The sequence below is a fragment of the Acipenser ruthenus genome, chromosome 29 (assembly GCF_902713425.1).
Source record: "Acipenser ruthenus chromosome 29, fAciRut3.2 maternal haplotype, whole genome shotgun sequence".
Lineage (NCBI taxonomy): Eukaryota > Metazoa > Chordata > Actinopteri > Acipenseriformes > Acipenseridae > Acipenser > Acipenser ruthenus.
The window spans coordinates 13,474,105-13,499,630 of NC_081217.1; the positions used below are offsets into that span (position 1 = coordinate 13,474,105).

At 40.7% G+C, this 25,526-nt stretch overlaps 1 protein-coding gene across 1 annotated transcript; it reads right to left on the reverse strand.

The window, feature by feature from the left end:
- Nucleotides 1-468: 468 nt before the first annotated feature.
- scrt2 (scratch family zinc finger 2) lies at nucleotides 469-9,339 on the reverse strand. The gene is made up of 2 exons (XM_034007757.3): nucleotides 8,775-9,339; nucleotides 469-3,504 (listed from the first exon to the last, which is right to left on the reverse strand). The coding sequence occupies exons 1-2, from the start codon at nucleotides 8,944-8,946 to the stop codon at nucleotides 2,747-2,749; spliced, it is 930 nt and encodes a 309-aa protein (XP_033863648.2). The 5' UTR covers nucleotides 8,947-9,339; the 3' UTR covers nucleotides 469-2,746.
- Nucleotides 9,340-25,526: the final 16,187 nt, after the last annotated feature.

Consider the following 25,526-nt stretch of genomic DNA (forward strand, 5'->3'; position numbering starts at 1 on the left):
CCACAACCCCAGCCTATTACACAGGCATAGACCCACCTGACCCAGCCACAATCCCAGCCTATTACGCAGGATAACCCACCTGACCCCAGCCACAACCCCAGCCTATTACACAGGATAACCCACCTGACACTGCACAGTCCATGCTCCTGTTCAGTGAATCAATCTGTAAATCATACTTAGATTTAGAGCATTTTCCAGCACCGGGGAATCCTCTGGATTTGACCACCTGGTCAACAAATAGACCCTTAGTATTCCCAAGGAATAGCATCTGCAAAGGTATCAAAGAATACAGCTGAGGCTACAGCCTTGCATTGGATTTGAAGTCTATTAACAGTCTGTGTTAAAAGAACAGATTTAGAAAATGTGCTTAGAAAATGGAGGATATTTTTGTATTTTTTTGTTTTGTTTTTGTTGAGGTTTTTTGCAAACGTAAAAATGTCTGCAGAATTAAAGACGGTGATAACAGTGTTCCATATTACAAGATTATTATTGCCCACACAATTCCTTTTCCCTCTTCTTTTTAAATATTTGAAATATATTGTTCCTCTTTAAGAATCAGACCCTATTGGCTTTCTACAGTTTTACATGCATATAGACAATTATTTCAAGGTCAGCAGCATTTCACAAGGTCATTTCATTCCGTGTCAATAAATAAATAAATAAATAAATAAATAAATGCAAACATACATAAATAAATACATACATAACAACAATATGTAAAAATAAAAACACATAAATAAACAGAGATGCCAATTGTATCAATTGACAAGCGCTTTTGGCAACTTAATGAGATGGAAAGGCTCTTCCTTGTAACTGAGGGTGAGCTGTGGTGTATGAAACATCTAGGAGTGAAGCTGCATAGCTGAGCCTTGAAAGTTACCATGAAATGTTCCTGTTCGGATAGGAAGGGAAAAAATACTAGTCAAAATTATTTTGTTCATTTTTAAAAAGAAAAATTCTGTCATTTTGTTTATGAATAACAGGAAATTTCACTGTGACTTCTGAGTTTTAAATTCATAGTTTTTACAACAAATTGTCCTTCAAAGCGATTTCCTCAAAACACTGTACAAAACTACAGCAATAAAACACAGGCCCAAACCGCTGCAAAGGCCAAATTACAAAAGAATAAAAACCTTTACACTAAAACAGTTGTAAAGGCCAAACTATACATAAATCATTTAGTTCATTGTGAAGGACAATTAATTAATTAATTAATTAATTAATTAATTAATTGACAATGAATTCTTCCATTTTTTAACAGATAAAGTGCACGATAAAAGATTATCTCTGTTAAGAATGTGTTCTCTATGTCCCCCAACATTAACCTTCCGTGGTACCTGCAGTATATCCAGACGAGCTTTGCTGAATAGAAACTGGTTTTGTGAGCCCAAAGAGCCAAGAAGAAAGGATTATACAGAAAACTGCAGAGGGGAGGGAGGGTCAAACACAAAGCCTGTCTGCAGCATCCTGCAGCTGCATTACGGTTTGTGGATTTCAAAAGTGGAAACAAAGATTCTTGCATTTAAAAGCTGCTGTTTCATGAAAGAGTCTTGCATTTAAATACCGCTCTTTCATGAAAGACTCTTGCATTTAAATGCTGCTGTTTCATGCTACTCATAACAATCTGTCATTTGATGAATGGCTATCATAAGTAAACATCTACAGCGATCAACATACATTTCATACCTTTTTGGCAGTTTTGAATCCACAGCCCCTCCTTCAATAGAGGTCTAGCACTCAAAATGGTTACATGTGCAGGAAACACCATTGAACACAAAAGACCAATTAACTGCTGTAGAAATCCCCATATGACTTATTTCAGATGGGGATTTCTACATTACACTTTCATAAATTGTAATGTTGACTTTTGGCAACTGGTTGCTGTTTGTATAAAAACAATACTGTTTTATTTTTAACCCACTTTGGTGTGTTCTTGCATAGCGGATGTCTATAGGTCTGTGCAGCTAATCACTGTGCAGCCACTGGATTTAGAAATGGCCCTGTGCTCAGTACACTATCCAGAGTTAATCTACGGGACAGGATAGCAAGCAGAATTCGGTAGCTCACTAACTCACTTACAAATACTTATAAATACTTTCATATTGCAAAAGAATGCAACCACTATCTTTTCAGATAAAAGCTCTCCTCAGTTACAAACACAGCTCAGGAATGATTGGCACATTAAATCATAAATACCTGTGATCGTAATAAATAAATGACATAAATAAATAAATTCAAATTCAGATTTTGAACTTAAACGATAATGTTTTTTTGTTTCTGTTTTTTTCTTTTCTTTTTCTTTTTTGCAAATACTGTTCACATTTTGTTCCAAAAAAAAGGTCTTGTCAGCTGATGCAAAAGAATGCAATCCTTAGCAAAAAAAGAATGCAATCCTTAGCAAAAAAAAGATGCAATCCCTAGCAAAAAAGCAGCATAAAAATACAAGAGGTTATTTGTTTGTATAAAAAAGCCACCAATGTCTTTTCAAGTCCCTTTCGTGTTTGTTTTTCCACGGCCTTACTAGAAAATACTATTCATATTATTATTACTATTATTATTATTATTATTATTAGAATAAATAGAAAAAAACACATGCTAGGTCTTTAGATAGTGTTTGTGTGTGTGTGTGTGTGTGTGTGTGTGTGTGTGTGTGTTGCAGTTTTTCAGAAAATCCAGCATATACTTTTTTTTGTAATCTCAGTGAAAATATTGCTTTCTAAAAGGATTGCTCTGTTTAGTTAGAGTGTCAGTCCTCCGAGCAGGAGTCCTCCTCCGGGGCGCCCTTAAAGCAGGCCGACTCGTAGTGCTTGTTCAGGTAGGACTTGAGCGCGAAGGTTTTATTGCAGCGCTTGCATTTGTAGTGCTTGAAGGCCGAGTGAGTTTGCATGTGTGCCCTCAGGTTGGAGCGGTCGGCAAAGGCTTTTCCACAGTGAGCGCAGGCAAAAGGTTTCTCACCGGTGTGCGAGCGCATGTGCCCCTGGAGCAGCCAGGGCCGGCTGAAGGCCTTGCTGCAGACCTCACACTTGTGCTTGAGATCGTGGGTGAGGATGTGCATAGCCAGGGCTGGCATGGAGACATACACTTTGTTGCAGGAGGGGCACTTGCGTGCCATCTTGCTATCCAGGCTCCGGTGGGTCTGCTTGTGCCGGCTCAGGTTGGAAGAGGTGGCGTAGGTCTTGCCGCATTCATTGCAGCTGTGCCTCTGTTGGTCGGTGGCCACCGCACTGGGCTCGCTCTCGCTCTTCCTCCGTGATCGCCCGTCTGAGATGAAGAAGGCATCCATGGTGTAGCCCTCCGTCAGAGCCTCTGCCTCCCCGCTGAAGAAGCCGGTGGCAGTCATTCCTGACTGCGGACTGTCCGGCTGCTCCATGTCGTGGTCCGAGTACTCCTCCCCTCCGCTGCTCACCTGAGCATAGACCGGTTCCGACACCACCGACGCCAGCTTAAGGCCCATCTTCTTCTCGGTCTCGTAGACCGACGGCGTGATGTAGTCTTGGATGTAGCCTGTTATGAGAAATAGTACTGTTAGTGATATACACCACTCCAGTCACACAACTGTAGAAATGAGCACCAGAATCATGATTGGTCATCATTGTCTACATCCACTTTATAAACATGGAGAAATCCAGCATGCAGATGAGCAAGTTCCTCCATGTATCCCCACTTAATAACTTGTGCTAACCAGAGCCAAAATGGATCACAATTAAATAAACGCTTCAGCAGATATCAGCAACGATGTAATTGTGACATACGTACATGTGCACATGAATCAGACAGACATGCAGGTCACAGGCTGGTCACAATATATAAGCTTCATTATTGTTTACTATTGACAACTCCACAACACTGAAATGTCAGCTCATACTTAGAATTGTGATTCCAGCTCCACAACTCCACAATGTCTACAAAGCAAGATAAATTCCAAACCATTTTGGCAAAGAGCATGATGTGAACCAGTGAGCCACTGCGCTGGAATCAGGGCTGACCCCTTTGATTCATTCATCCACTATGCAGATAGAAAAGTTTACCTTTCTAAAGCTTGTTAAATGCAGAGTGTACTGTATATTATGCAAACTAAGCAGTGCAGTTTGTCTTCCAAAAATCTATCTAATTCTGAGATACTTGAAAATCGCTAAAAATGAGGTGTAGATATAAAAGTTTAAAGTATTGCAATGCTACAAATTAAAAGACTTATGTACACTGCTATAATGTACATATTTTAGATAATAACTCAACAAATAGCAAAATCAATTGTTCCATGTTCCACCATTGTATTTTTATTGTCAAATTAAAAATAAATTAAATTGGATATTTATTGCAGTATATTTCTGTGTAAAACTCAGAGATAGGAAAGAACATATTTCAAAACACAAGCCACAGCAAGCCATGGAAATTAAATATTGACTTATTTTTAATGGAATTCAAAGCTTTGATCAATAGAGCGTCAATTATGGAACATCCTTTCTCTCTGCTGAATGGGAGAGACAGAGAGACATAGGGAGAGATCTCAGGGAAACAGGTACTGCTTCACTCTTGGCAACATCACACTGGAGCACAGCACCAGCTATACATACCTGGGTCTGACCATCAGCGCATCAGAGAGCTTTAACATGAAAAGACAAGGCACAAAGGGCCTTCTATGCCATAAAGAATCGACTTTACAAAATTAAACCACCAGTAAAAATGTGGCTTAAAATTGTTGACTGTATTATTGAAGTAATTCTTCTCTATGGCAGTGAAGTTTGGGGACCACTCATAAACCCTGATTACAAAAAATGGGACAAAAACCCAACTGAATCATTACACCTGGAAATTGCAAAAACGATTGTACAGCTACATAGAAACATACCCAACAATGCATGCAGGCTGAACTGGGCTGGTTTCAATTGCTCCTCAAAATTAAAAAGAGACCAATAAATTACTGGGTCCATCTAAACCAGGCCAACCCACGCGTCTATCAGCACACAGCACTGCAGAGTAACACACTGCGCCCAGAACACAATCCCCTCAACCAACTGGTATTGAAGCCACATGTCTACCAGCACACAGAACTGCAGAGCAACACACTGCACCCAGGACAGAATCCCCTCAGCCAACTGGTACTGAAGTCACGTGTCTACCAGCACACAGCACTGCAGAGCACCACACTGCACCCAGAACAGAATCCCCTCAGCCAACTGGTACTGAAGCTCACCCAACTGAGCCAAATTAACCCCTGTTAGCTTCAGAACACCACCAAGAAGAAACAATTCCCAAACTCAATACAAACCCCAAATACAAACACACCAGAGAGTATTTCCAGAGAGTAGTACCTCTCCGCTCCGCCTGCACTAGAAGACTGGCTCTACCTACTTTACGCTCCCCTGCCTCCAGAGCCCGCTCCTTCTCCACCCTCGTCCCACAGAAGTGGAATGACCTTCCTACAGATGTCAGGACTGCCCAGTCCCTGACCACATTCCGGCGCCTCCTCAAGACTCACCTCTTCAAAAAGCACCTGTAGAACTCCTCTGTTTTTCCCCTGGGACACTTATCACCCTTCCTTAAATGCGCTTTACTTGCTCTTATCTGCCCCCTATTTTACTGTATTTAATCCTGTACTTTAGAGTACTGTAATCTGCCAAGTGTTATTTAATCTGTAGTATTTTGTATTTAATTATATCCTGATGTAACTATCACTGACACTGTTATCTGCTGTATTATTGAATCATATTTTGTCACACTTGTACTTGCTTGAACCAAAGTCATTGTATTTATCTTGCTCTTAATTGTATTATTACTTGTACTGTGATACTTAAAATGTATTTGTTTACGACTGTAAGTCACCTTAGATAAGGGCGTCTGCTAAGAAATAAATAATAATAATAATAACAATAATATTTCCCCAAATTTGCCACTAGGGAGTGGGGCAGGGGTTATATATGAGATTGGGGGTGGGGTCACATAAGGGGAGGGGCTACGGGGGTTATCTGTTTGTTTTGATGAGTTGTGTTGATGTTTGTTGTTTAAACGCTTTGGCAAAACTTAATTTATTTTGTCATGCTAATAAAGCCATTTTTGAATTTGAATTTGAATTTGAGAGAGCGAGAGACAGAGCGAGAGAGACAGACAGAGAGAGAGAGACAGAGAGAGAGGGAGAGACAGACAGAGAGAGACAGGGAGAGAGACAGAGAGAGAGGTAGAGAGATAGACTAGGGTGCACTACGGTTACAATGCTACACAATATGCTTAGTCTGACCCATAACCCAGGTACACTGTATGTAACCAAACAAGTTGACAGTTCTAAGGAGTCTTAATATTCAAAACTAGAATGAAATCTTCACAATCACAATGACGATCTGATCCTTGTGATGAAAGTTTGCTAAAATCCCTATGTTAAGGTGACCATTTCTAATCCCATATGCTTGCAACTTCGGTTCAATCCTTTAAAATAGTAAAAGCATAGCATGTGTGGAATTAAGCCCAGTGAAAGCATTGTAAAGCCCATAGAGGTATGGGAAATCAAAAGCAAGGCAATCTGCAATATTGTGCATCGCATTGTTCTCCTTCTCTTTTTTAAAACGAGGACACTGCTTTTCTGTGAGGAAAGTGACGGTTTGTGGAAAGTTAACTTTGCTTGCACATTGTAGACTGACATCATGAAGTGTAAACAGTAAAAAGAGACTCTCTTGATTGTAACCCTAACAACATACCATATTACAGAGCATGAACCTATTGCCTCCTGCAGTACAGTGTGATATAGTGCTAAGATGTTTAATAGCATTGTAGTTATTATATTAAGGCTACATTATAAAAATGTAATTAGAAAATAGGGGGGGGGTATTTATTATTACCACCAGCGCTCCTTCATAATTCTACTGCTTCAATAGCATGGTTTACAACTGGAGGCCCTATTGTTTAGCAGGATTACATTTCAAGTGTTCATTAAACCTGTCTGCAAATGTGTAACAAGTGCCAATCAATACAGCACAAGGTCAGACAAAGACTTCATTCTCCAGCCTTTTGCAGCCCTCAAACACGTTGATTTTGAGATTACATAAAATGGTTTAATTGTTGACCCTTTTGAAGATTTCGATGTGATTTTCTCAGTCATTTTAACGGCGGAGAAGAGGGTGTAGTAAGAACTGCACAGCAAGGTTTAGGTATAGCTGCTCTGTGGCATTGTGCTTAGCTTCTATACACAAAACACAGAATTCAGCCATCAATCGATCTCAACCACTCATCTTCAATTCAATTAGAAATGTCTCAGTTTACTAGGTGGAGTTATGTTACATTCAATAAGCTTTCTTTCCATGTAATAATTTCTGCCACCATGCATTTAATGCACATGCATGCTGAAGATATAGACATGACTAAATGTACTTAGAAAGGAGTGGATTGGACCAGTTTAAGAGGAAGAGGAAGATGTGGGTTTCTAAGCGCTTCATACACAATGTCAGTGTATTTTATAATAAAAGAACACATCCCCATCTGTGTGTAAGCTTGTGTTAGGATTCGGGAGCTTTGTGTCTCTGATGATATACACGGTATTGTATTTTTGAAATATATTCTGAAAAAGGCTACATGTCTGTAAAATGTAAATGCAAGTTCCTTCATCTTTACATTAAACAGTTTACATTTATAAAGTGTTTTGCTCACACAGATAATGTACCTTTCTGAAATTTAGTTTAAAAATGTGAAACATTATATTGTTAGCTTGATAATTCCCAATTAACTAAGTAGAAGCTGCAGTTCCGTGTCCCTGAATGAGCTACAATTACTTTATAAAGACATCACTAAATGTATTGTTAAAATCACTTTTCCAGATATTTCTTACTATGACATTACAAGCACTTCAAGTGACTTGCTGTACGTTGCTGGACGTTGCTGTATTTATGAATGTATGGATAAACACCAGTGTGACGTCACTCGAATGTAACTGTATAGCATGCAGTGTAGCAATGTTACAGTTGTGAGGTTAGCACCAGCAAAAAGACATCTGATGTAAAAAAAAAAAAAAAACAACAGACAAAATGGGCTGCAGGGCACAGCAGCGCTTTAGCCTGAAGGACGTTTAAACACAAAAGACCTGTCCTCTAAAAAAAAAAAAAGCTCAGACCAATTTTGAAAAGCAATACATCAATGTTCTTAATTCTATTAACGGAGCTCACTACACTACAGTGTGGCAATGCTGCTGAAATGCTGTCTCTCTGTGTGTAGCTATGTGCCATGTCCTCATTGTTGCACAGCGTGCTGTGTTGCATGATCTCTGCTGCTTTGCTGCTGTGGTAAGCATTTTCTTTAGTCAGTACTGTACATATATATCACCCTGAGCCCCAATTTGCAGGCAGCTTGCATAACAGTAATACTGTACTTGCGTTACAGAAAACAGAAAGAGCCAACAGAATGGATTGGGGGGGGGGGGGGGGGGTCTCAAGGGCAAAACTAACTAAGGACAAGCGCAACATCACCCCCCCACATTAATGTGATCATATATGATGTGGAATACTAGACCAGCTCTGGGTATTAATTTAGTGCACAGACAGATACATTGCAGGTATATTGATAAATTGTATTGTTTTAGAGCATCAGTTGAATAATTCAAGATGTAGTCCCTGCAGTCACATAGTGTTAGTGTCGATAGTTTAGTTATTTTTTGTGATTCTTTTTACAGCAGTCCTTTTTTCAAACAGACCAGCATTATCTTTGTATCAGGGAGTAATACTCAGCACACAAGGTACAGATATAATACGCTCCGTACAATCATGATTGCTAGAAGGCTATACAAAGGAACTTACCATTTTCACTAATCCGGACACCTAAGCTCCCAACAGAATCTGTAATAGACCGTGCAAAGGCATACGAATCCTCTAAATGGTGGTGACTGTGGTGGTGGTGGTTGGCAGCCGACACTGCAGTAGAAGAAAAATCATCCAGCTTGATCTTCTTCACCAAAAAAGAGCGTGGCATGTTGTGGCTGAGAGATGTTGAACAACCCCCCAAAAAACTAAAAAACCTAAAAAACAGGAGCTGCAACAAAAGAAATAATCCTTTTCCAACTTAAAAATAAAAAAGAAGAAAAGAAGCCCAGAACGATGGCTCCCTGGTAAAAAAAAATGTTCAGCACTGGATAGTTCCTGCCAGGGAAAGGGACAGAGAGAGAGACAGAGAGAGAAAGAAAGAGAGAAGAGACTGTCAGACTAGCTGAGATCAGCAATCAAGCTTCTTTTATATGGGACCCAGGCTTTGAGATCAGGTGGTGCTGCGAAATGGAGCTGCTTAGCTTTAATCCATCAAATGTCCCAAGAGACACACATCAAATTACCACTGGACCGTCTGTGCCTCCACACACACACACACACAGAGAGAGGGGGGAGGGAGAGAAACAGAGAGAGAGAGGGGGGGAGAGGGAAAGAAAGTGAGAGAGAGAGAGAGAGAGAGAGAGAGAGAGAGAGAGAGAGAGAGGGAGAGGGAGAGAGGGGGGGGGGGGGGGGCGAGGGGGGGAGGTTTCTCAGTATACAGGCCAGGCCAGCCCACTATCTTCTCTCTCTGCTCATACAAAAGGCAGACAATGGAAGCATGTGGATGAAACGACACACAGGACCTTGTCTTCTATTGTTTCTCAATGAAGTAGCACAGTTTATATTGTCTTGTACAGGCTGCAATTCCAACAGCTGCAAGCCTTTCCACCCTTCCTACACGGCACATTGAAGGGTTTAGAAACAGCCTGATTTGGTCACTGTGGGTGAATTCTACACATGTAGGAGTCTGCTGTATATTTTGTAATGCAAAGTAGTAGCAGAGAAACACAATGAAGTAGCTGGAATGTGTCTTGAACGGGTCTGAATTCAATCAGTAACCCTTTATTTTATAGTGGATGTATATGGCATTGTCAAAGCTGCTATCTCTAGAATTGAATTTACTCAGATGGTTACTCAAAGAAACATGTGGAAGACTCATATTATATTAAAAAGTGTTTTTTTTTCCTTTGAAATATATTTGTCTGTGTCTGATTCTGGGGCACAGTGTATATAAAGGCACAATATAATCTCTCTCTCTCTCTCTCTCTCTCTCTCTCTCTCTCTCTCTCTCTATATATATATATATATATATATATACACAGTGTATATAACACGTGTTAATCCATACTTGTTGCTATGTTGCACACATGCAATTCTGAGTATGGTGCATGTGGCTAAAGGACTTTCACAAGTGTTTATAAAACAACTTTAACACCCTTTCAGCTCGACAGGGCTCAATGTGAAAGACAGACACCTTTCAGCTATGTTAACACAAAGAATGCCTAAAGTGCACTGAAAGAGCTGAATATCACTGTGTCTTGTCATCTTTAACTCATTTTACTGTCTAAAGTTTATTGGGACAAAAATGTACACAAGCCGAAAGTATAAAAATGCACTTGAATTCCTGCCTTAGTAAGACCTGATTTTAATATTTTGAACACAATGTCAGTAACATATTAACACTTTCTCTTAACGCAAACAGAAGCTCTTACAACCTCAGAGAATTCCCATGAAAACCTAATAGAAGTCCCATCAGACCAGTGCATTACCAGCAATGGCCACACAATGGCTTTCCCCAGACAGTGGGCATGATACCCACTGAGTGCCAGGGACTGATACAATACCACGGCAGTGCAATGTATTACCACCATTTTTTCTTACCATTGTGTTAAGGTTAACCCTTACAGAGGTACCATTCAATGCACCCTAATCCCATTGTAGCTGTACACTGCCCTGTATTGCTATTGTTTTGGACCAGCTGCCATCAAAGAACATTTGACAAGAACACTGCTTGCTTCTTAACAGCATCAGGTTTGATGTATTCAACTGATTAGAAAGTGCACTCGTGGACAGAAATTGGGAAAGGCATTATCCTAAGCAACAGATTGCAGACCACCCCAGCTCTCCTTCCACTAATAAAAGCTCATCCCCTGCCGATTCCCTTTGAAAACGTCCGACTGCCTATTCACAAGCAGTGCAAAGTGCTACTAAGAGGGATTCCAGAGCGGTTTCAGCACGTGTCAATTATACCTACTGAGTCAATTCATCTCACAAGATGCTTATAGGGATTAGCTTGGGTACTGCTGGTGCTGTTTACCTCTTTCTCAGTGGGATTGCTCATTCTCAGACTGTATCACTGGATTAGCTTGGGTACTGCTGGTGCTGTTTACCTCTTTCTCAGTGGGATTGCTCATTCTCAGACCTCAGACTGTATTACTGGATTAGCTTGGTACTAACAGTACTAACAAGACAATTCCTCAGCTTCTGAATACTTTGAATGGATCTCATCACTAATCCGATCCATTAACTTCTAAGTCTATGGACCCGTGTCCCGTTGGCGATGCCTCCGCTGTTCAAGCTCCTCAGTCCGGGTCAGGTTCCCCTGACTCTATCGTAAAGTCCCCCACTCACGCCAGCTCTGTATCCAATGCAGACATCCTCCAAGCCCTGCAATCAGTTCAAGCTTTGATCGCCGGGCTGGACAAACGCCTCTTACCTGGAGGTGCGCCCCGTACCTCTCGATCCATCTGCATTGTGTTCAGTTCTGGTCACCGCGTTACAAAAAGGATATTGCTGCTCTAGAAAGAGTGCAAAGAAGAGCAACCAGAATTATCCCGGGTTTAAAAGGCATGTCGTATGCAGACAGGCTAAAAGAATTGAATCTATTCAGTCTTGAACAAAGAAGACTATGCGGCGATCTGATTCAAGCATTCAAAATTCTAAAAGGTATAGACAATGTCAACCCACAGGACTTTTTTGACCTGAAAAAAGAAACAAGGACCAGGGGTCACAAATGGAGATTAGATAAAGGGGCATTCAGAACAGAAAATAGGAGGCATTTTTTTACACAGAGAATTGTGAGGGTCTGGAACCAACTCCCCAGTAATGTTGTTAAAGCTGACACCCTGGGATCCTTCAAGAAGCTGCTTGATGAGATTCTGGGATCAATAAGCTTCTAACAACCAAACGAGCAAGATGGCCTCCTCTCTTTTGTAAACTTTCTTATGTTCTTATTCTTATGTTCTTAACTTTCCTCGCTAATCCAGCTCAGCTCCCTGCTGTGGCATCCTGTTCAAGCTCATTCATTACCATCCCTTCCTTTGACCTTTCTATGACAGTAGCCAGCTCTGATTCCCACAACCAAGCCTCCCTGTTGCCCAGACCAGCCATAGTTTCCAGCAAACCCTCCACTCAAATTCAAGAAGGTTGGGACATAAATTGAGTTATTTTGCTTCTCTGTTCCCTTGAAGTACATGATAATAGAGTGTGGACTGTTGAGAAGTATCCATCGTCCTAAAATCCAAAGATCCCTGGTTGTTCCAAAAACTAACTTTGGCAGAATTTGTTACAGCCTTCAGTCTGTACAGAGACATTCTCTGTGACACATTTCCCGTGCACCGTCAGGAGGTGGATGGTTACCTTAGCCTCGTGACCGATCTGTCTATGAGATACGGAGGTAAAGCCGCCGCAATTTTGGAGCAAATCAATATCAGAGTTAACTGGGGCATCCTAGACAATGAACTATTTTGATAGCATGAAAGCTTATACCTGTCTGGTTTGTAGCTCTGGTTTCCACAAAACTAACCTTTGTCCCCTTGCAGCCCAGTCCGCTTTAAATCAGCAAATGCATTCCCATGGTTCACCGGCAGTTCCAACCTGTAATCCTCTCCAACCACAGTTTTCAGTTAATTTACCTCATCAGTCCCAGATACCACATAATCCTTCACTGCTCATTTACCCAGCCCAATCTAATGACAAACAAGGGAGGCAAGTTCTCTTTAGTGCCGGGAAACAAATCTGCAATAACTTTAATGAGAATGTCTGTTCATATTTCCCCTGTACTTTTCTGCGACAGCCACAGCAAAAGCGTTTGTCCCAGACGTGACCGCACTGCGTCTGCACAGAAATGACTAGGTCTCCCGTCTACCCGATTAATCCAGTAGCGCTGGCTGACGCTCTTATCGACCACCCAGATATGATTTTCGTAAGTTATATTATTTCAGGACACAATGATGGCTTCCCCAATGGTATTTTAACTCCTCCCTCTGTTCCCCACATTTGCAGTAATGTTAGATCAGATGTAAACAATCCTGATGCAGTTGATCTTTTGCTCAAGAAAGAGACTTCCAAAGTTTTCATGATTGGGGGTCACGATTTGCAAATATTCAGGCAATAAAAGCCTCATTATTAAGAACATAAGAACATAAGAAAGTTTACAAACGAGAGGAGGCCATTCAGCCCATCTTGCTTGTTTGGTTGTTAGTAGCTCATTGATCCCAGAATCTTATCAAGCAGCTTCTTGAAGGATCCCAGGGTGTCAGCTTCAACAACATTACTGGGGAGTTGGTTCCAGACCCACACAATTCTCTGTGTAAAAAAGTGCCTCCTATTTTCTGTTCTGAATGCCCCTTTATCTAATTTCCATTTGTGATCCCTGGTACTTGTTTCTTTTTTCAGGTCAAAAAAGTCCCCTGGGTCGACATTGTCTATACCTTTTAGGATTTTGAATGTTTGAATCAGATCGCCGCGTCTTCTTTGTTCAAGATTCAATAGATTCAATTCTTTTAGCCTGTCTGCATACAACATGCCTTTTAAACCCAGGATAATTCTGGTTGTTCTTCTTTGAACTCTTTCTAGAGCAGCAATATCCTTTTTGTAACGAGGTGACCAAAACTGAACACAATATTCTAGGTGAGGTCTTACTAATGCATTGTAAAGTATTAACATTACTTCCCTTGATTTAAATTCAACACTTCTCACAATATATCCAAGCATGTTGTTGGCCTTTTTATAGCTTCCCCACGTTGTCTAGATAAGGGGTGTCAAACTCCAGTCCTTGAGGGCCGCAGGGTCTTCTGGTTTTCATTCCAACTTAAAGCTCTCAATTAACATAATTGATCTAAGTATTTGTTGAATTTGACATTTAATATTTTTCAAGGTCTTTTACAGTTGATGGTTTTAAAAATGCACTTGATTCAAGCTACACTACCTATGAAACATTTTGAGGCCTGAAGAGAAGTGTTAAATGTGTCTAATTAATCAAATAATTAGACCAATTAATTAATTGAGAACTTGGGTGGAACAAAAGCCAGAAGACACTGCGGCCCTCCAGGAACTGAGTTTGACACCCCTGGTCTAGATGAAGACATTTCTGAGTCAACATAAACTCCTAGGTCTTTTTCATAGTTCCCTTCTTCAATTTCAGTATCTCCCATATGATATTTATAATGCACATTTTTATTGCCTGCATGCAATACTTTACACTTTTCTCTATTAAATTTCATTTGCCATGTGTCTGCCCAGTTCTGAATGCTGTCTAGATCATTTTGAATGACCTTTGCTGCTGCAACAATGTTTGCCATTCCTCCTATTTTTGTGTCGTCTGCAAATTTAACGAGTTTGCTTACTATACCAGAATCTAAATCATTAATGTAGATCAGGAATAGCAGAGGACCTAATACTGATCCCTGTGGTACACCACTGGTTACCTTGCTCCATTTTGAGGTTTCTCCTCTAATCAGTACTTTCTGTTTTCTACATGTTAACCACTCCCTAATCCATGTGCATGCATTTCTTTGAATCCCTACTGCGTTCAGTTTGAGAATTAATCTTTTATGCGGGACTATGTCAAAAGCTTTCTGGAAATCTAAATAAACCATGTCATATGCTTTGCAGTTATCCATTTTCAATGTTGCATCCTCAAAAATGTCAAGTAGGTTAGTTAGACATGATCTCCCTTTCCTAAAACCATGCTGACTGTCTCCTAGGATATTGTTACCATATAGGTAATTTTCCATTTTGGATCTTATTATAGTTTCCATAAGTTTACATATAATAGAAGTCAGGCTTATTGGTCTGTAGTTACCTGGTTCAGTTTTGTCTCCCTTTTTGTGGATTGGTATTACGTTTGCTATTTTCCAGTCTGTCGGTACAACCCCTGTGTCAATAGACTGTTGCATGATCTTGGTTAGCGGTTTGTAAATAACTTCTTTCATTTCTTTGAGTACTATTGGGAGGATCTCATCAGGCCCAGGGGATTTGTTTATTTTAAGAGCTCCTAGTCCCTTTATCACTTCTGCCTCTGTTATGCTAAAATTATTTAAAATTGGATAGGAACAGGTCGACATGTGGGGCATGTTGTCCGTGTCCTCCTTTGTAAAAACCTGTGAAAAGTAATCATTTAATATATTTGCTATTTTTTTTTCTTCAGCTATGATTTTGCCATTTGTGTCTCTTAGACATTTCACCTCCTCTTTGAATGTTCTCTTGCTGTTATAATATTGAAAAAACATTTTGGAATTGGTTTTAGCCCCCTTAGCAATATTGATTTCTATCTCTCTCTTGGCCTTTCTAACTTCCTTTTTGACTTGTGTTTGCAGTTCTAAGTACTCTTTCTATGTACTTTGTTTTTGGTCCCTTTTAAATGCTCTGTAAAGTGCCTTTTTTCGCTGAATATTTTTTTTAATTGATCTATTAAACCATTTTGGCCATTTTGTTTTAGATTTAGATTTGTCTACTTTTGGGATGTATCTAGTATTACATTTTTAAAAAACAGCCATCTTTTTTCTGTGGATGTTCTCTCTATTTTACTCCAATCTACTTCTGTTAGTCTCTGTTTCATACCTTCATAGTTTGCTTTTCTAAAATTGTAAACCTTAGCTTTAGTCATTACTTTTGGGGTTTTAAAAAATACTTCAAATGAGACCATGTTGTGGTCTGAGTTTGCCAATGGCTCTCTGATCTCTGTTTTAGTTATTCTGTCTTCATTATTTGAAAAGACTAAATCAAGGCATGCCTACCCTCTAGTCGGTGCCTTGACAAATTGTGTTAGGCAGCAATCATTTGTCATTTCCACCATTTCAATTTCGTCCGTCGTGCTCCCCACCGGTTCTCCCATTTTATACAGGGGAAGTTGAAATCCCCCATTAGTATGGCTTCTCCTTTTCTACACGCATTTCGAATGTCATTGTACAACAGATTATTTTGCTCAGCGTCTGAATTTGGCGGTCTATAGCATGCTCCTATTATTATGCCCTTTGAATTTGTGTCCATTATTCTGACCCATATTGATTCTGCATTGTTTTCTTTGTCCTGATTTAACACCTGGGCTTCAAGACTATTTCTTATGTACAGCGCTACCCCTCCGCCTCTTCTGTCCTGCCTGTCTTTCCTATATAGTGTGTACCCACTAATATTATATTCATCTCCATCACTCTCAGACAACCAAGTTTCTGTAACACCTATCACATCGTAGTTACTTGTTAGTGCAGTAGCTTCAAGTTCTAACATTTTGTTTCTGAGACTTCTAGCATTAAGATAAATACATTTAATAGTTGTCTTACCTAAGTTGTTGCCCTTGTTTTGATGTGGTCTCCCTTCTGTTTTTTTTGTTTTCTCTCCCCTTCCTTTCTAGTTTAAATGCTTCTGGACCTCCTCTTCCCTGCCTCCACCTTGCAGCATTCCTTGTCCAGGGAGAAGGTGGCCACTTGTCCTGGCCGAGTCATTCTCCAGCTTGAACTTTTCAATAAAGTGTTAAACAACTAAGAACGTTTTAACAGTAGAAGGACTGGATATATACTCATACCTAGAAGCCCTGCAGCAGTCTTTCTGACGGCTGTATTCAAAACACTGTAAATAGCATAATGAAAAGAGAAACAGTCGAATGTAATTTTTTTTTTATTGCGTACGTCACATGAACATCTGAACAACCAAAGCATATATATATATATATATATATATATATATATATATATATATATATATATAAAATATATTAGCTCAAAGAGCCAGCTGCCCAATGTTTATATATATATATATATATACACACACACAGTACAAGAAGTTATAAAAAGTCTAATTTATTTTTCTTTTTTTCGACAAAAGGGTATTCCTTTACCTTGAGTCTAAGGCTGTTCACAATCAACACAGATAATGTGCTTCTCCACGCCGCCTTTCTGCACAGGATACAGCTGTCAGAAGTTTTATTTTTATTGCACTTGCCAACCTGGCATTGTCGTCTCTTGCGGCTCTCAGCGGAGTTGCAAACTTCAGCTGTGGGTACATGCTTGGCAGTCTCCCTCTGTTCCAAATGCTTCTTCCGAAGTTGCTGTGCTAATTGTAAAATATATTCTCTCCTTGGTAAATTCTTCTCCATGCATTCTTTGTAAAGTACCCGGAGTTGATGGCTGCTAGGTCCAATACATTGTAAAACACCTGAACAGACCATCGTCGGGATCCAGCTTTCACAGAATACTTCCGTGCCATCTGATCCAAAACATCCAATCCATATTTTGTTGCGTTGTATAACTCCATGGTCTCTGGTATTTATTTTCACTAGTCCCGATGCTAATTGACTGACCAAAGCAGTGCAGCTGGCAAGCAGGTGCCAGCCTTCAAAAGGCTGATTGAAAACAATAGACTGTCAGTCATTCACTCAGGCAGACAGTAGAGACTAATCTGATTACAGCTAAACACATTGCGGACGTAAATAAAAATAATAAAATAAAATATTGCTTGTACTGTAACACTTGAAATGTATTTGCTTACGATTGTCTCCCTGGGTAAGGGCGTCTGCTAAGAAATAAATAATAATAATAATAAAAATACCATTCTGTATAATCACAATACAATTGTTTTCTGTGTGGCCCTCAATGTGACTGCTTGTGGCAAAGTGGTAAGTGGTAACAGGTGTATAGCTGGTGCAGTGCGGATACAGTAATTCCAAGAACACACAGACAACAAAGTAAAAATGATTGATTTAATGGTGTATAATCCAATGGTCTGATGACCCGCCAGTAAATAATAAAGAGCTGGCAATACACAACAATGTGTATTGCACAGTAATGAAACAAAGGGTTGCAGTCCCGCAAATAATAGACACGGTACAAAACACACACAATTAGACACACACGATCACTGTTCCAAAGTGAGTGCTCTCAGTGCTTGTGGTGAAGTACAATATAATATGTGCTATTAGTGAAACAAGTGCTGATAACAATGTTTATTCGTGACGGTAGTGCAGTGGTGATCCGGTTTCGTGCTGGCCCTTGGCGACAGCTCCGGATCTGTGTTTAGCCGTCTAGTGATAACAAACACAGACAATTACTAAACAGACAAACAAACAAAACACTCACAAACTCCTTTCGTTAATTATTTTGGGCAATCTCCCGGTCCTTCCAGTTTCCTCATAGCAAAACCCAAGCGAAGGAAAAGATTTACAATTCTCCAGCCCCTTTTATGCTATTATGCATGACCCCTTGGTAAACGATTGCAGCTGATTCTATTGCCTGCAGCTGCTACCTCGTTTACCTTCCAGGTCAATACATTCTTGCACTGGAGTCTCGTCTTTTTCCAGGCTGATTGACTTCCCGACCCAGGAAATGAACTGTCAGGACAACTTGTCCAAAGCCTTTCCCTTTCGCTACTTCGTACCCTCACAGGTCGAGAGGGAGATTTACAACCAGAACTCATTATATTTCCGTCACACTGCTTTTAGGAATAATGTAATATATCTCCTTTATTTCTTATGTTTTGTGAGAATATTTAATACATACGGACAGAAAGGTACACGAACACACAGCATATGTGTTACACGACTGGAGAAAATTACATTTTAAAACCAAAAACCACCAAAATGACCACCATGGGGCTTCTAGTGTTAAATAAGTCCAATACTATGCTATGGATGTGTTGAAGGAAGCTCCACAGCATCAGTAAGGTTGCAATACATTTTGTGATATTCAGACAAAATCATTTCAGTATGAACTGGACATTTAGTACATAAAGCCCAAACCAATTACATAATGCAAACAGATGCATAAAAACAGCAGTGTTTTTGGAAAGCGCATGCATAGTCATTGCCAAAGTCTGGATATTTTTGTCTGTTAACAAAGATGGAATGACGCACCTCATGTGCATTGGAGAAGGCTGTAGTTTGCAGGTTGCTGTATTGGCACGGCCAGAAACACCTTCATTTCAAACACAGTGTCTTCATTTTATGAGATCATTTGATTAAGCACCTGCCTCAGTAATTTCTTTAAAGTGGGGAGAGTGTCACTGCATTGTTTTCATATGCAAATGAAGCCCCTGAATGCATTGTCTAACGTGGCTAAAGCTGGCTGAATTAGGTGGCGTGTTTCTGCTTTTTCAAATTCACTACTGTGTAGGTGTTGTTTTTTTTTTTTTCTTTTGAAAGCGTACATAAGGAATCACAATATCAATGTTAAGCTGTAAGCTGGATTTCCATTTTCAGAATTTGTCTTTATTTCTTTCTCTCCTGGCTGTATACAACATATAAGAACATAAGAACATAAGAAAGTTTACAAACCAGAGGAGGCCATTCAGCCCATCTTGCTCGTTTGGTTGTTAATAGCTTATTATACATATATATGTACGTACATATATATGTACAATCTGAATGTCTTGGATACATAAGTATATACCACAGGCCCCTGTTTCACTCTATCAGAACAAACCAAGCCCCTGTTTCACAATCAGAAAAACCAAGCCCCTGTTTCACTATCAGAAAAACCAAGCCCCTGTGTCACTATCAGAAAAACCAAGCCCCTGTTTCACTATCAGAACAAAACAAGCCCGTTTCACTATCAGAACAAACCAAGCCCCTGTTTCAGTCTATCAGAACAAACCAAGCCCCTGTTTCACTATCAGAACAAACCAAGCCCCTGTTTCACTATCAGAACAAACCAAGCCCCTGTTTCAGTCTATCAGAACAAACCAAGCCCCTGTTTCACTATCAGAACAAACCAAGCCCCTGATTCAGAGTCTATCAGAACGGACCTATGGCCCTATTTTCAAAGGGTTTACTCCAGGCATTAATGATCTCTTATTTTTGGAAAGAGGTAAAACATCTATTAATTTTACAAAATTAGAACCAAACAACTAAGTTACATATTTAAAATTCTCTTAAGGAACTGTGTTTTGTTTTTCATTTAGTAACATTGACATGGTTTTTTCCCCTCTCAAAAAATAGAAGTTAATTAAGAATGGAGGAAATACTTTGAAAATGTAGGACGTTTTATAGACTTTGTGTGGGTTTACACAATTGAGACCATTCCAGATAGTGTATTGAACAAGATGACTTTAATCAGGGTCCAGCAATACAGATATTCAACATGAACTCCCTGACTGTCCACTCGCTGGTGAGAACAGACAACAAGCCACTAGCTTTCCTGCCAAGGGCGGAACTGCGTTACCACTAAAACATTCCCTCCAGAAAGCACAAGCTGTTGTCTTGATTCCATTTCAGTACGTTCACAAGCTCACATTTAAAGAACACATTTAGCAACTCATGTTGGGTCACTTTGAAACATTGCACTTTTCATTTTCAGTTGTTATCAATACACGTTATTTAATGCTTCAGATTATTTTAACTTCTACCCCTTGCTTAACCATTTCAATTTAACCTGTACATATTACAAAAATATGGGCCCTACTGTCTTGCCCATTGTGACTGAAACTGAATCAGAGAGATGCAGCTTGTATATATATTTAAAAACAGTCACATAGACAAACATCAGGTTTGTATCAGTTTCATGGTAGGATGAAGGCCAAGTCGATTTCTAGTTCAGTTGCTACACATCCCTGTTGTTTTTTCAAACAATATTTTCTCTATTAACACTGAACTAAATTGTATGAATACTGCAATGTTGTATTCCTCATTTTGAGCTGAATTACTGTGCTGTTAAGTGACTGTGGGTGGTTGTAAAGGCTCTAGGGTTGGCTGTGCAGTGACAGGAGGCAGGCTCACAATCACATATCTGTGCTTCGTTCACATCATTAACTCTTTAGCGTTCATCTCTACGTGAACTGGAATTCACCTACATTCATCTGTCTAGGCAGCGAACCACAGATTACAAGTTTTGTACTATATCAATATTTTAGCATTCAAATGCTGCTTCTGGAGAAAAGCAGTCTGACTGACTAATCTTAGTAGTCGAATTTTAGTCATTGTAGCAAAAGCCTTTGAAGGATTGGTTCCTTAATTTAGTCATGCAGAAGACAGAGAAGCTGTAAAGCTAAACCCATTTCCCTTTGCTTGTTCCAATTAAGTCATCTCGTCAAGACGGCTAATTTCATCAGGGAATGTATGTGACAATCAATGACTAGAAATCACAACATATTTAGCAGCTGTTTCCCTGTCAGAGCCATGTTCAATGAGAAAGGACTGCCTGTGAGGAGGTACTGTACCACCTGTCTTGAAACATCTGCTGTTCCTGTGAGGTGCACGTCTCTGGAATACACTGGCTGTGTTAGCTCATAGGTGCACATCTAGAGTGCACTGTCTGTATTAGCACACAGGGGTCTATCTCTGGAGTACACTGGCTGTATTAGCACACAGGGGTCTATCTCTGGAGTGCACTGTCTGTATTAGCACACAGGGGTCTATCTCTGGAGTGCACTGTTTGTATTAGCACACAGGGGTCTATCTCTGGAGTGCACTGTCTGTATTAGCACACAGGGGTCTATCTCTGGAGTGCACTCTGTATTAGCTCACAGGGGTCTATCTCTGGAGTGCACTGTCTGTATTAGCTCACAGGGGTCTATCTCTGGAGTGCACTGTCTGTATTAGCTCACAGGGGTCTATCTCTGGAGTACACTGACTGTATTAGCTCACAGGGGTCTATCTCTGGAGTACACTGACTGTGTTAGCACACATGGGTCTATCTCTGGAGTGCACTGTCTGTATTAGCACACAGGGGTCTATCTCTGGAGTGCACTGTTTGTATTAGCACACAGGGGTCTATCTCTGGAGTACACTGACTGTATTAGTTCACAGGGGTCTATCTCTGGAGTGCACTGTCTGTATTAGCTCACAGGGGTCTATCTCTGGAGTGCACTGTCTGTATTAGCACACAGGGGTCTATCTCTGGAGTACACTGACTGTATTAGTTCACAGGGGTCTATCTCTGGAGTGCACTGTCTGTATTAGCACACAGGGGTCTATCTCTGGAGTGCACTGACTGTATTAGCATACATGGGTCTATCTCTGGAGTGCACTGTCTGTATTAGCTCACAGGGGTCTATCTCTGGAGTGCACTGTCTGTATTAGCACACAGGGGTCTATCTCTGGAGTACACTGACTGTATTAGTTCACAGGGGTCTATCTCTGGAGTGCACTGTCTGTATTAGCTCACAGGGGTCTATCTCTGGAGTGCACTGACTGTATTAGTTCACAAGGGTCTATCTCTGGAGTGCACTGTCTGTATTAGCTCACATGGGTCTATCTCTGGAGTGCACTGTCTGTATTAGCATACAGGGGTCTATCTCTGGAGTGCACTGTCTGTATTAGCACACAGGGGTCTATCTCTGGAATACACTGACTGTATTAGTTCACAGGGGTCTATCTCTGGAGTCCACTGTTTGTATTAGCACACAGGGGTCTATCTCTGGAGTGCACTGTTTGTATTAGCATACAGGGGTCTATCTCTGGAGTGCACTGTCTGTATTAGCTCACAGGGGTCTATCTCTGGAGTGCACTGTCTGTATTAGCACACAGGGGTCTATCTCTGGAATACACTGACTGTATTAGTTCACAGGGGTCTATCTCTGGAGTGCACTGACTGTGTTAGCACACAGGGGTCTATCTCTGGAGTGCACTGTCTGTATTAGCTCACAGGGGTCTATCTCTGGAGTGCACTGTCTGTATTAGCACACAGGGGTCTATCTCTGGAGTGCACTGTTTGTATTAGCACACAGGGGTCTATCACTGGAGAGCGCTGACTGTATTAGCTCACAGGGGTCTATCTCTGGAGTGCACTGTCTGTATTAGCATACAGGGGTCTATCTCTGGAGTGCACTGTCTGTATTAGCATACAGGGGTCTACCTCTGGAGTGCACTGTCTGTATTAGCTCACAGGGGTCTATCTCTGGAGTGCACTGTCTGTATTGGCACACAGGGGTCTATCTCTGGAGTACACTGACTGTATTAGTTCACAGGGGTCTATCTCTGGAGTGCACTGACTGTGTTAGCACACAGGGGTCTATCTCTGGAGTGCACTGTCTGTATTAGCTCACAGGGGTCTATCTCTGGAGTGCACTGTCTGTATTAGCACACAGGGGTCTATCTCTGGAGTGCACTGTTTGTATTAGCACACAGGGGTCTATCACTGGAGAGCGCTGACTGTATTAGCTCACAGGGGTCTATCTCTGGAGTGCACTGTTTGTATTAGCACACAGGGGTCTATCTCTGGAGTGCACTGTCTGTATTAGCATACAGGGGTCTACCTCTGGAGTGCACTGTCTGTATTAGCTCACAGGGGTCTATCTCTGGAGTGCACTGTCTGTATTGGCACACAGGGGTCTATCTCTGGAGTACACTGACTGTATTAGTTCACAGGGGTCTATCTCTGGAGTACACTGGCTGTATTAGCACACAGGGGTCTATCTCTGGAATGCACTGTCTGTATTAGCACACAGGGGTCTATCTCTGGAGTATACTGGCTGTATTAGCTCATAGTTGTCTATCTCGGACGCAGGGTGCCCGCCCCATTGCAGCAGCAGATCAAAACCCTAATCGTAGGTCCCTCTTTTTGTGTTGCAACAGCTTGAAGGTTCTTAACACCCTTCTTAGTGTGCCATTCCTTTTAGCTTAACAATTTAAAGGGTCCAAACACCAGTGCTTTGAAATCTGCTTCTTACCTCTTTTTACCTTTATTAACATCATCACTCCCCTCTTTTAGCTTTTCTTTCATGCAATTCTATTCTAGTCAGGTTTAAGTTTGAGTTTCTAGTAGGTTTTGTTTTTCCTTGATCAAATGCACAAACAACTGTTGGTCTAATTAGAGAGGTCTGTAACCAGAGGTTTGATACATTAGACTGCAGGTGGTGGCCTTCATACTGAATCCAAGGGTGACCCCCATTCTTAAATAGCAGCCTACAGAGCTGATAGGGCCCTATCTGCAAGCACAGTGCCTTCCCTCCCCAGTAACCTGGGGTACTTGCCCCATCCTGGCCTAGAGGGCAGAAAGAGTGCCCCCTACAGAACTACCAAAACCACTCTACACTGCAGCACAGCAGGTGTACAGAGGGGGTCTCCCATCCAAGGACTGACCAGGCTAACCTCTGCTTAGCTTCTGATGAGATTAAATCTAATGATGCTACAGTAGAGCTGCAGACACACAGTTGGTGAGTGAATACAGGTGAGTGCAGTGCAGGTACAAATCACACGGACAATTACTAACAGGTGCAAGGGTGTTTATTGATAAATTACTACAATGTCCAGAGCCTTATGGCAAACACCTGTAAATAATAATGCTGGAAGTGATTGCAGCGGCGTGTATCACTTCGGTTTTCTTAAATCCCACGGGTTTGACCCGCAACCAAAAAGTCCACTTTTATCACCCACACAAAACACAAGACACAGACAGAGTTCCTACGGTGCGTGATTTAAGTGCTTGTGGTGAAAAGTTTTCAGTGGAAAATGAAGTGCTGGTGTCCGGGTTTAATGCTGGCCTGCGGCTGCAGCTCGGGATCGTGTTAGTAATCTTTTAGAACATAAGAACATAAGAAAGTTTGCAAACGAGAGGAGGCCTTTCAGCCCATCGTGCTTGTTTGGTTGTTATAAAGCCATTATATTTCAGCACAAACATAAAGTGATTACAGTAACCTTTTTAATGCAATATAACTCCCAATAACTTTTTTCAATACCATTAAAGAACTTTTACCAAAAACATACTAAGGGGTATATGTACTATGCGCCTGTCGCAATAGTTGCAGACCAGTTGCAAACGAGTTGGAAGTCTCGGGTGAAATGTACTAAACAAGCACAATGCTGTTAGCGACTTTTTAGAGAATATTTTGCAGCAGTAGCTTTCTTTGCGGTTCAGCCTTAGATGAATATGCAATTATGGGCAGTCCTGCATTAATTCGCTAAAAGGGGGCGGAGTGCAAATGATAGTTCTCAAATATTATAAGAACATAAGAACATAAGAAAGTTTACATATGAGAGGAGGCCATTCAGCCCATCTTGCTTGTTTGGTTGTTAGTAGCTTATTGATCCCAGAATCTCATCAAGCAGCTTCTTGAAGGATCCCATGGTGTCAGCTTCAACAACATTACTGGGGAGTTGGTTCCAGACCCTCACAATTCTCTGTGTAAAAAAGTGCCACTTTATCTAATCTCTGTTTGTGACCCGTGGTCCTTGTTTCTTTTTTCATGTCAAAAAAGTCCCCTTGGTCGACATTGTCTATACCTTTTAGGATTTTGAATGTTTGAATCAGATCACCGCGTAGTCTTATTTGTTCAAGACTAAATAGATTCAATTCTTTTAGCCTATCTGCAGACGACATGCCTTTTAAACCCGGGATAATTCTGGTTGCTCTTCTTTGCACTCTTTCTAGAGCAGCAATATCCTTTTTGTAACGAGGTGACCAAAACTGAACACAATATTCTAGGTGAGGTCTTACTAATGCATTGTAAAGTTTTAACATTACTTCACTTGATTTAAATTCAACACTTCTCACAATATATCTGAGCATCTTGTTGGCTTTTTTTATAGCTTCCCCACATTGT

Coding starts and splice junctions, on each gene's coding strand:
- scrt2 (XM_034007757.3), bottom strand. CDS start 8,946: ATGCCACGCTCTTTTTTGGTGAAGAAGATCAAGCTGGATGATTTTTCT. Junction 3,505..8,774: donor TGTCCGGATTAGTGAAAATG/GTAAGTTCCTTT, acceptor TTCTCATAACAG/GCTACATCCAAGACTACATC.